The 12613-nt window shown below is 45.6% G+C and overlaps 1 protein-coding gene across 2 annotated transcripts in view; it reads left to right on the top strand.

Annotated features, from left to right (window-relative positions):
* The window catches only part of PTPRN (protein tyrosine phosphatase receptor type N), a 282930-nt gene that overhangs the window by 195312 nt on the left and 75005 nt on the right, over nt 1-12613 (top strand). For both annotated transcript variants that reach the window (XM_063933845.1, XM_063933846.1), the window contains 2 exons: nt 6152-6364; nt 7673-7882. In XM_063933845.1, the coding sequence (XP_063789915.1) occupies nt 6152-6364; nt 7673-7882 (423 nt within the window). The remainder of the gene's footprint in view (nt 1-6151; nt 6365-7672; nt 7883-12613) is intronic.

Here is a 12613-nt window from a genome sequence, read left to right as displayed (position 1 = left end):
TGGTGTGTATCTGTGATCTGGATGTGACAATTCTGGATGGAGTGTGTATCTGTAATCTGGGTGTGACAATTCTGGATGCTGTGTATCTGTGATCTGGGTGTGACAATTCTGGATGCTGTTTATCTGTGATCTGGGTGTGACAATTCTGGATGCTGTGTATCTGATCTGGGTGTGACAATTCTGGATGCTGTGTATCTGTGATCTGGGTGTGACAACTCTGCATGCTGCGTATCTGTGATCTGGGTGTGACAATTCTGGATGCTGTGTATCTGTGATTCTGGGTGTGACAATTCTGAATGCTGTGTATCTGTGATCTGGATGTGACAATTCTGGATGGAGTGTGTATCTGTAATCTGGGTGTGACAATTCTGGATGCTGTGTATCTGTGATCTGGGTGTGACAATTCTGGATGCTGTGTATCTGTGATCTGTGTGTGACAATTCTGGATGGAGTGTGCATCTGTGATCTGGGTGTGACAATTCTGGATGCTGTGTATCTGTGATCTGGGTGTGACAATTCTGGATGCTGCGTATCTGTGATCTGGGTGTGACAATTCTGGATGCTGCGTATCTGTGATCTGGGTGTGACAATTCTGGATGCTGTGTATCTGTGATTCCGGATGTGACAATTCTGGATGCTGTGTATATGGAATCTGGGTGTGACAATTCTGGATGCTGTGTATCTGTGATCTGGGTGTGACAATTCTGGATGCTGTGTATCTGTGATCTGGGTGTGACAATTCTGGATGCTGTGATCTGGGTGTGACAATTCTGGATGCTGTGATCTGGGTGTGACCATTCTGGATGCTGTGTATCTGTGATCTGGGTGTGACAATTCTGGATGCTGCGTATCTGTGATTTGGGTGTGACAATTCTGAATGCTGTGTATCTGTGATCTGGATGTGACAATTCTGAATGCTGTGTATATGTGATTTGGGTGTGACAATTCTGAATGCTGTGTATCTGTGATCTGGGTGTGACAATTCTGGATGCTGTGTATCTGTGATCTGGGTGTGACAATTCTGGATGCTGTGTATCTGTGATTTGGGTGTGACAATTCTGGATGCTGTGTATCTGTGATCTGGTTGTGACAATTCTGGATGCTGTGTATCTGTGATTCTGGATGTGACAATTCTGAATGCTGTTTGCCTGTGATTCTCGGTGTGACAGTTTTGGATGCTGTGTCTATGACACTAAATATGACAGTCTTGGATGCTATGTGTATGTGATTCTGGATGGTCTCGGATGCCTCATGCTTGTGTTTCTGGATGTAAGACTCCTGGATGCTGGGGTCTGGGACTCCAGGTCGACAACAAAAAGGTTGAAACACCTTAGGTTGGCGCCAATTGGTCGACACACCTTAGGTCGTCATGGTCAAAAGGTCGACATGGACAAAAGGTCGACAGGAACAAGGTCGACATGGAAAAAGGTCGACATGATTTTTTTTTTTTTTAAATTGTATCGTTTTCTTCGTAGAGTGACCAGGAACCCCAATTAGTGCACCGCGTCCCCTCGCATGGCTCGCTTCGCTCGCCATGCTTCGGGCATGGTGCCTTCGCTCCACTCCTCTTCACTCGGCACAGATTACCGTTCCAATCGTAGTCCACGTGGATCGTTAAGTATGAAAAAGTTCAAAAAAAGTGTGAAAAACTCATGTCGACCTTGTTCCTGTCGACCTTTTGTCCGTGTCGACCTTTTGTCCATGTCAACCTAAGGTGTGTCGACCAATTGGCGTCGACCTAAGGTGTCTCGACCTTTTTGTTGTCGACCTGGAGTCCGGATACCGGATGCTGTGGGTCTGACTGTAATTCTGGATGTTACACAGTCCTGGGGTGTGGTATAGAATATCTACATTCAGTAGGTGTACAGTCGTTAGGTCGACCCCATATAGTCGACAGGCACAAGGTCTGCATGGACAAAAGGTCAACATATGTAAGGTTAACACTAGAAAGGTCAACAGGGGCAAAATGTTGACGTGGCAATGGAGTTAGTGTGGATAGTTTTATTACCTGGTAATATCATTTGTAGAAATGCATTCTCAGGCTCGCTTCGCGCACCACGCTTTGGGCACGGTGTCTTACTCCACTTCGCTCGCCACAAGGTTACTAAAGGTTATGATTTGTGACATGGATAGTCAAGAACATAAAAAGTCCAAATACATGAAGAAATGCCAAAATATGTGTCGACCATATGTATGTCGACTATTGCCATGTCAACCACATTAACCTGTCGATCTTTTAAACCTATTGACTTTTTCCAGTATCAACCTTTTGTCCATGTCGACCATTTGTCCATGTCGACCTTGTGCCTATTGACCATATGGGGTTGACCTAATGACTGTCGACCTATAGTTATAGTTGGATGTGACAGTTCTGGAAGCTGTGTGCCTGTGTTTCTGGGGTATCTGGTCTTTAGGTCGATAGCACTTAGGTCGACACTCATTAGGTCGACCACTATTGGTCGACATGCCTTAGTTCAACATGGTCACTAGGTCGACATGGCAAAAGTCGACACATGAAAAGGCCGACATGGGTTTTTCACGTTTTTTTTTTTTCTCTTCATTTTTTTAACTTTTTCAAAAAGGACTACGGTTGGGAATAGTAACCTGCCCTAAGTTTGCTCGCCATGAGAGGGGATATGGTGCACTAATTGAGGTTCCCGGTTACTTTACGAAGAAGACAACACCAAATGTTTTTTTTTTAAAACTCATGTCGGCCTTTGTCCACGTCGACCTAATGACAGCATCAACCTATTTCAGGTGTCGACCATTAGTGGTCGACCTAGTTACTTTCGACCCTATGATCCACACCTGTTTCTGGAGTGACAGTTCTGGATGCTGTCTGTAATTCTGGGTGGAACAGGTCTAGATGCTATGCATCTGTGTTTCTGGATGAGAGTCTTGGATGCTTTATGTCTGTGGTTCTGAATGGGACAATTCTGGATACTGTGTGCCAATGATTGGGATGTGACAGTCCTGGATGCTGTATGTCAGAGATTTTGGGTGTGATAGGTCATTCTTAATGCTATGTATCTATAATACGTGATTTGACAGTTCTGGACGTTGGGTGATTGTTTATGTGACAGTTCTAGATGCTGTGTCTGTGTTTCTGGGTGTGATAGTGTCTGTAATACTGGATTTGACAGTTGTGGATGTTGTGCGATTCTGTATGTGACAGTTCTGGATGTAGAGTGTATGTGCTTTTAGATGTTACGGTTCTGGGTGCTGTATGTCTGTGTTTCTGTACGTGACAATTCAGTCTGCTGTGTGTCTGTAATTCTGGATCTGACAGGTCTGGATGTTGGTGACTCCCTGTGTGGCAGTCCTATGTATTTGTGATTCTGGATGTGACAGTTCTGGATACTGTGGGGCAGATGTACTAAGCCTTGAAAAGTGATAAAGTGGAGAGTGATAAACTACCAACCAACCAGCTCCTAATTGTCATTTTTGGATGTGCGTGTGTGTGCGCTAGTGTGTGTGTTTTTCTGGATGTGGCAATCGTGATTGCAGTGTGTCTGTGACTCTGGGTGTGACAGTAATGGATGCTTTGAGTCTGGGGTGTTTTAATGTTTTCTGTTGTGACATGGTTCTTGTCTCATCTTACTGATAACAGGTTAATGTGGGGGAAGGGCTCTCGGTGAGGGGTGTGGGGGAGGTGTCGTCCAGCTGCAGGAAAAGGGGTAAATATGGGAGGTGTCGGTCTCTTGTTAGGTGGGGGGAGAGAGGGAGGGAGGACGTCTATGAGTGGAGACGCCTTTCCTCAGCAACATGGAGCTGTTGTCATGGTAACCTCTTTTGATGTGACAAGTGCTGTGATTGTGACGGAGAAGCTGATATTCCAGGGAGCTAACCGTGGCAGAGAGAGGGTATCAGAGACCCCAACCCACACACCCTGCCTGCTGCTCCCACCTCTCTCATTCTCCATCAGTACTCTGTCCTCCTCTGTACAGATCTCTCCATCGTTCCCATCTTTTGTGTTCTATCTCTTTGTGCCCCTTCTGCATTTGAAACCTTCTCATTCATTCCACAGATCCCCTGGAAGCCTCCATCCTCTCCCGCTTTCTGGAACATTAGCATTTTTCACTTCTCCTTCCTCATTTCTCATCATCCTGTTTTGATCTCCTTTCATTTGTCCCCCTGTGCCACTCTCTTATGGGCCTCATCATTGTATGTTTGTTACATGAATAAGGTGCAGGGCCTGGGATCACAGTATTATCACTGTGTCTCCCTCCTCCTCTTGGAGAACTGTGTAAAGAGCTCAGACTGACCTGCTGCAAAACCCCATCTCAGCTCCCATTAGGTAAGTTCTATAGGAATAATACCTCTGCTCCGGCTTTCTGTGCACTGGGGTGGTGGCTCAAAATGGAGAAAAACATTTTAGCATTAATTCACATTTCTGTATAGCAGCCATCCGCACCATGTTCTGTTGAATCTAAAAATTACAAAGCAGCATAGCCTGGCCCTTTTTATCTGAGCGGGATTAGTGAAGATGAATCTGATGTTCCCCGTTTACTTTGACCTTGAAAAGATTGACAAACTTCCAATGTATTTGATGCATAGATTGCAAGCTCTTTGGGCAAAGCAGTGTTTAAGGTAAAAGGATGCCTAATGCAAATTAGAATTATGTGCTTATACGTGTACCTTTTATTTTATAACGCTATATACAGTATATATATATATATATATATATATATATATATACTCTGCGTATATTGGGTATTTAATTTACTTTTCAATCATATTTGTGTAATTAAGTCCAGCCCGTGCAATGAGCCATTTCAGTAAGTGTCTGTATTCATTATATTATACCCTATATTGTCAGAACTACTGTAAATAGGACAGTTACGTAGAATCCCAGTAGATGTCTGTTCTCTGAATGTACAGGTGTATAGGTGTATACAGAGACAGTGGAGTTACAATGTAACAGTTCAGCTTGCACAACAATTCCTTTAATACTCCATTATAAAAGCTTGGGTTGTTGTTTTTTTCCAACTATTTCAGCACATGACATCAGTAAGTATAGATAGGAGCTATCTGATCAATCTGCTATCTAGTCTGATATTTTAATGCGTAAGGTATGAGGTGACATTAGTGAATATATATTCACAACCTTTTTTTTTAAGTGTATTCCATTGCTCAGACTCAATTTGCGCTCAAGTTGGTGTAGTCATGAGGTCATGATCCCACAAAGACAAAACATCTTCTATCCACGCCTGTAGGTGATCTCAGTTGTGACTGATACATGACAAATGTAATTCTCTTTTTTCTTATGAAGATGAATAATATATATTTGGTAGTTGGTATAAAAACCACATATTAAAGTGCAGCCTGGTATATTGTGGGAGAAACTTTGCAGGTGTAGCTCTTGCCTGGTAAAGCAGGCATTCCCAACATCAGTCCTCAAGGCACACTAACAGTGCAGGTTTTAGTGATATCCAGGCTTCAGCACAGATGGTTAAATCAAAATAACTGAGCTACTAATTCAGTCACCTGTGCTCAAGCATGAATATCACTAAAACCTGGACTGTTAGTGTGCCTTGAGGACTACAGTTGGGAATATCTGCGGTAAATGCTCCGAAAATGGGTTGGGTTCGGGTTACCGGCGGTCGGGATCCTGGTGGTCAGCATGCCGACGCCGGGATCCCGGGCCGCCAGAATGCCGGTAGGGGGGTGAGTGCAATGAAGACTCTTGCGGGCTCGGTGGCTTGCCACAGGTTCTATTCCCACTCTATGGGTGTCGTGGACACCCACAAGTGGGAATAGCCCTCGGCCCCCTGCCGGCATTCTGGCAGCAGTGATTCCGGCGTCGGTATGCTGACGGCCAGGATCCCAACCGCCGGGATCATGACTTCATCCCCCTAAAATAACAACACTTGCAGGTACTGCTATGCTGTGCTGGGTTGTATGTTATAAAATACATGACCTGTTTGTGATGTTGGAAAAGTACATTAGACCAAGTTAACTTGTATATAACCAGTGTCCATACTAGAGAGATCCCATATCTGAATAAGGGATATGTTTCAAGGATCATGTGTCTAGGTCATGTATCCTTTATCCATAATATGGTGCATGTTAAGGATGTTTGTTGATTTTGTATGCACCCTGGAAATTTGCATGAGTTCCGGACTACATGTGTGTTCTTCTCTATCTATAGCGGAGCAATGCCACCACCTACCCTCACGCCACGCACTTTGGGGACACCTTCCGATTTGTTCTCCTCATCTTTATTGCCTTGGCCTGTATAGCTGGTATAGTCATTGCCTCAGTTGTTATATTCTGTCTACGCCAACATGCCAAGCAACGGGAGAAAGAGCGTTTGGCAGGGCTTGGGCCTGAGGGGGCTGGAGATTCCACGTTTGAGTACCAGGTAAAGCTTTGTGTAATATTCACTGTTGAGAAATTGTGTTATAAATGACATTACCACTAGTCCCATGATTATGGGTTTAGGCTCCATGTCCAAAATAATCCAGATCAGTCCAAGACAGAGCACAGTGGTGCTAATTCAGGGGGTAATTCAGACTGGATCGCTGCAGTGGCAGCGATCGCAGTCTGAGTTTTTGTGTGGAATCTGCACGCTAAAAGCATCTCAAGGCTGCAATAGCCTCTGCCTGAGATGCTTTTAGCGTGCTGATTGACAGGCAGAGACAGTCGCGGGGTAGGAGGGGGCCTGCCAGCGGTGCTAGAATGCCGCTGGTGGGGCGTGGTCCGGACAATGCGGGGGGGAAGGGGAGAGTAGCTCCCTTTTGCACCAGTGCCCGGAAGCCCCAGTGAGATGCTAAAAGCATCTCAGGGCTGCTACCGCTTCTGCCTGATTGACAAGCAGAGGAGGTTGCGGGGCAGGAGGGGGCGTGCCAACGGCGTTAGAACGGCGTTGGCGGGGCGCAGTACGGACAACGCATGCCTGTCCGCACCGCCGCGGGGGCGGGATGCAGCAGTTGCGTGATGTCACACGCAGCTGCTTCGACCTGGGACATGGCGAGTAGCGGCCTGCCAGCACGTAGGAGCTGCACTAGCAGGGAGCTACTCGCAAGGTGCAAAAGCATAGCCACCGTGCAATGATTTTGCGCCTGTGCAGGGGGGTAGGGCCTGACATGCGGGGCGGACTAGCCCTGTGCTGGGCGTCCCCCACATGTCCGAGTAAATGATCGTAGATGTGCTAAAGTTAGCACATACGATCAGATCTGAATCACCCCCATATAGTGGATTACCTACATATGTCTCACTCTGTCTCCAGCTACTGTAGTAACTCAGTAAATGATAATGGAGCTTAATGAACATAAATTAAAGGGTGCATTCTTAGTATATAAGTTTATAGAGAAACATGTTCCACTGTTTATATCTGATATAATAATATAATATAATAATAAATTAGTTGCATCTTTATGGTTTTACAGTGCATGCAGAGGCTATTGCTAGGTAACAAGTTGCCCAGGATAAACTGTTGCCCTCAGGTCATTTCTGACTGATGACTAGTATCAAATGATTGTGATTCCTATAGCAAGGATGATCAGATATTGTTAAGCTTTCCATTGTATAGATACATTTCTTCTGGTTTTGTACAGGGTGTTGCTTGGGCTCACCTTGAAGGACCATATGCCACTAACGGACTAGGTAGTCCTCATATACAAAAGCTGTCCTAGTACTTAATACTCCGTGTCTGTTTCTCTGAGTGTAGGATCTATGCAGACAGCACATGGCAGGAAAATCCCTGTTCAGCCGCACAGAGGGTACTGGCGCAGCAGCAGAGAACTCCCGTGTCAGCAGTGTGTCTTCCCAATTCAGTGATGTCCCACAACCGAGCCCCAGCTCCCACAGCAGCACCCCATCCTGGTGCGAAGAACCAGTTCAGTCCAATATGGACATCTCCACTGGTCACATGATCCTGGTAAGTGAATTGTAATTGGCTGTTGAAGTTATTTTAAAGGTCTCCTCCACCCTTTCTTACTTCTTTAATTAATTGGTTGTTCATACTCCGAGCATTAGTGCCTTATTCTTCTGTGCTTATCACAAAAGGGAGAAATTATAGGCAGCATTATTTATTTTTGTTACACTTTAATATAACACAGAGCAGATCTGTGTCATATCCAAAGGCAACACAATTAAACAACCCTTCTTAAATTATATAAGCCATTGCTGATAAACACAAAAGGAAGAATGAAATATGAAACACTGGGGTTGATTTTGAGTCGGATGCAAGTGGCATCAGTGTGCGCGTCTTTTGCAGCAGTCACATCTGCAATTTTATGCTAAACAGTAGTAGAAACTCTTCCTTGGTATACATCCTTGTATATGAATATGCAAGGACTAGGACGCCCACTTTGTTCATCTGTACACGCAACAATCCCACTTGGTGTGTCTTTAGATCCAACCATTGGATGCACTATCGATACTTACACCAGACCCATGCTAGGTGCAGAATCTGTAGGAAGAGTGTGACTTGGGTTCGGGTGTTTAAAAATAATATTCATTTAAACAATTAGCATTTCATTATGCTTGAAGCATGTATATAAATGATGGTTATGACCAGTTGTATATCAGTTTGTCTACCTCTCTGTCTGTCTTGTTTATTACTGCTGGCGATAAGTAACTGTTTATAAATAATAAATAAATACATCTACCATGTCTACAGAAAGAGACGTCAGAAACAGCTGTGATTTAGTTATGGGAGAGAAAAATATCAGAAACTAAGAGCAACTGAGGACAAATGCACCTTTTCCTCAGCCACTACTGTATGTCCATGCATTGGTTCAGCAGCATCTAGGGTATCATCAGGCCAAGTCAGCAATGCGTTCGTTGAGCGTTTTGCAGAGAGAAGGAGACTTTGGTCAATGGGGCTAACTCAGACCTGATTGTAGCAGCAACTTTGTTAGCGGATGGGCAAAACCATGTGCACTGCAAGGGGGGGCATATATAACATGTGCAGAGAGAGTTAGATTTGGGTGGGTTATATTGTTTCTGTGCAGGGTAAATACTGGCTGCTTTATTTTTACACTGCAATTTAGATTTCAGTTTGAACACACCACACCCAAATCTAACTCTCTCTGCACATGTTACATCTGCCGCCCCTTCCCCTGCAGTGCACATGGTATTGCCCATCTGCTAACAAAGTTGCTGCTACGATCAGGTCTGAATTAGGCCCCATATCCTATTAAGATATTTGTGTTACTGTTTACTTGGTGTTCATAGGGCCTATTTATGAATGCTACTTTTATATCACCACATATAGAATCTCATATTGTTAAAACTTATCTAAAAAATTTTGTCCTAGCAGCAGATCAATAGTGAGCTGTGGACATACAGGCCTGGAGCGTAAGGGTTTACTTAGCACTTTGCTGGGCCAGCCTCTGCAGATACGTGCATGTGTGGACTGGCTAGCTAGCTTGCACATTGGGGGTAATTCTGAGTTGATCGCAGCAGGAACTTTTTTAGCAGTTGGGCAAAACCATGGGGGTAATTCCAAGTTGATCGCAGCAGGAAATTTTTTAGCAGTTGGGCAAAACCATGTGCACTGCAGGGGGGGCAGATATAACATGTGCAGAGAGAGTTAGATTTGGGTGGGTTATTTTGTTTCTTTGCAGGGTAAATACTGGCTGCTTTATTTTTACACTGCAATTTAGATTGCAGATTGAACACACCACACCCAAATCTAACTCTCTCTAACACATGTTATATCTGCCTCCCCTGCAGTGCACATAGTTTTGCCCTACTGCTAACAAAGGCCCTCATTCCGAGTTGTTCGCTCGCTAGCTGCTTTTAGCAGCATTGCACACGCTAAGCCGCCGCCTACTGGGAGTGAATCTTAGTTTAGCAAAATTGCGAACGAAAGATTCTCTAAATTGCGAATAGAAATTTCTTTGCAGTTTCTGAGTAGCTCGATACTTACTCTGCCACTGCGATCAGTTTAGTCAGTTTCGTTCCTGGTTTGACGTCACAAACACACCCAGCGTTCGCCCAGACACTCCCCCGTTTCTCCAGCCTCTCCCGCGTTTTTCCCAGAAACGACAGCGTTTTTTCACACACACCCATAAAACGGTCAGTTTCCGCCCAGAAACACCCACTTCCTGTCAATCACACTCCGATCACCAGAACGAAGAAAAAACCTCGTAATGCCGTGAGTAAAATACCGAACTTCTTAGCAAATTTACTTGGCGCAGTCGCAGTGCGAACATTGCGCATGCGCAATTAGCGGAAAATCGCTGCGATGCGATGAAAATTACCGAGCGAACAACTCGGAATGAGGGCCAAAGTTCCTGCTGCGATCAACTCAGAATTACCCCCATTAACAGTGGAACTGAAAGCCAAGAGGTTAGCTTTCAGATGTTTTACTTAATTAAAGTCAATAAAGTTAAAAAAAAGAAATGTATGAAAACCTTTGAAACATTTAAAAAAACAGCTTTATTTAAAATCTAAAATATTTTTCTCTTATGTCCTAGAGGATACTGGGGGTCCATTTAGTTTCATGGGGTATAGACTGGTCCACTAGGAGCCTTGGGCACTTTAAGAAATCATTAGTGTGCACTGGCTCCTCCCTCTATGCCCCTCCTACCAGACTCAGTTTAGAAAATGTGCCCGGAGGAGCCGGTCACGCTTTGGAAAGCTCCTGAAGAGTTTTCTACTTTTATTTTTCTCTTTGTTATTTTCAGTCAGGGCTGTTTGGCAGCAGCCTGACTGCTTCGTGGGACTTAGGTGGGAAAACGGCCCAACTTCCTACAGAGTTAATGGTCCCGTTTCTCTACTGACAGGATACTGAGCTCCTGAGGGAGCCATTCGCAAGCCACACCACGGCGCAGCGTACCCTCCCGCAGCACTCCGCCACCCCCTAACAGAGCTAGAAGACAGAAGAGTGGTGAGTACAGTGCCGGCGTCCCGGTTATCGGATCGCCGGCGGGAATGGCGGCACAAGGGTAGGAGCGCAGCTCTGAGTGCAGACTGCGCTCCAGGGGGCTCAGGTGGACATGCAGTGTAGTGTGCCCCGCTGATGAGGGGTGCGCTGAGCCCAACTGCTTACTCACACTGGCTAACATATAACAGGGGTTTTAACCCTCTGTCGGACACAAATACCTCAGGCCAGTATAAAAAAAGTGCGGGAAGCTACGCGCCATTAAGGGGGTGGGGCTTCACACTGAGCGGACCCAGCAGCTCACCAGTGCCATTTTCCCTCTACAGCTCTCACTGTAAACGCTGGCAGGGAAGCACAGCTCCTCCATAAAGGGGGGGGGGGGGGGGCGGGGGGGGGGGGGGGGCACAGTATTATAAGTATCAATACCCTATTAGGGGCACTTAGTCTGCGCCCAGCTGTGATTATTATTAACTAAAGGGGCACTGTGTGGAGTATTTTTCTTCCCGTGGGGGATCATTACAGTACTCAGGTCCGACCCAGCATGGTTGGATTCCAAAAAGGGAATGATTATTAACGTTCAGATTAAATTATCCCGTAATGAGACGCAATACTCAGGCACCTCAAACCCCTACCATTGGTCCACAAAAGCGTACACTGGCCCACATCTTGCAGGCTGACACTAATGGCGATGCCTCAGATGCAGGGGACGGTGAGGTGGATGTAGGGGGAAGGGGGGAGTTGCAATCAGGGGGTGCAAGCTCTGTTAGAAGCTATTAGAAATGTATTGCAGATTCCTATTAGGTGGCAGTAGACAAGGAGGGATCTCATTTTAATAAAATGAAGAATTCCTCAGCTACTTTCCTGCATCAAAAGAGTATATTTCTCTGTTTGAAGACACTTGGGTAAATCCTGTGAAACTATTTTCAAATCCATAAGAGGTTGCTCATTTCCTTCAATTTCCCTCAGGAGGATAGGAAGAAATGGGGTAATCCACCAATCATAGACGCATCTGTATCTAGATGGTCACGTAAAATGATTTTACCTGTCTCAGGCGCAGCCATCTCAAAGGACTCGGCTGACCGCACGATTGAGACCTCTCTCAATCCCCATACACAACTGCGGGGGTGGCCCTGAGACCCACTATAGCTTGTGCATGGATCTCTCGGGCCATGGAAAAATGGTCAGGAAATCTAATTGATGTGTTAGATTCCTTATCAAGAGGGAGATAATGTTATTCCTGCAGCATATACAGGATTCTGCTAGCCTTATGGTGGAGGCCATAAAGGAAATTGCACACCACTGCTACAGCATTGTCAGCACGCAGGGGCTTGTGGCTACGCCACTGGACTGCGGATGCGGATTCCAGAAAAGGCGTGGATTGCCTACCTTTCATAGGTGAAGCCCTCTTTGGAGTTGAACTGGATACGTGGATATCCAAGGCTACGGCGGGTAAGTCTACATACCTTCCTTCCTCAGCTTCCCCTGCTAGAAAATCCTTCACTGCTCCTACTCTACAGTCCTTTCGGGCAGCGCAGTTTTAAAATAAAAACCCAGAAAACCAGCAACTGCAGGTTCACAGGAACAGACCTCTGGGTCTGCTTCCTCAAAGCCTTCAGCATGATGATGGACCGCACTGCCTGGAAGACAGGCAGGTGGCAGCACGGTTACGTTTTTCAGTCACACTTGGGCAACGTCTTGCCAGGATCCCCGGGTGACAGACCTTGTTACCCAGGGATACAGACTGGAGTTTTGGGAACTCCCACCTCACAGATTCTT

This window comes from Pseudophryne corroboree, chromosome 7 (genome assembly GCF_028390025.1).
Source record: "Pseudophryne corroboree isolate aPseCor3 chromosome 7, aPseCor3.hap2, whole genome shotgun sequence".
In the NCBI taxonomy this organism is placed as follows: domain Eukaryota; kingdom Metazoa; phylum Chordata; class Amphibia; order Anura; family Myobatrachidae; genus Pseudophryne; species Pseudophryne corroboree.
Note: the sequence above shows the minus strand (reverse complement) of the source record. Positions and strands in the feature narration are given on the sequence as shown.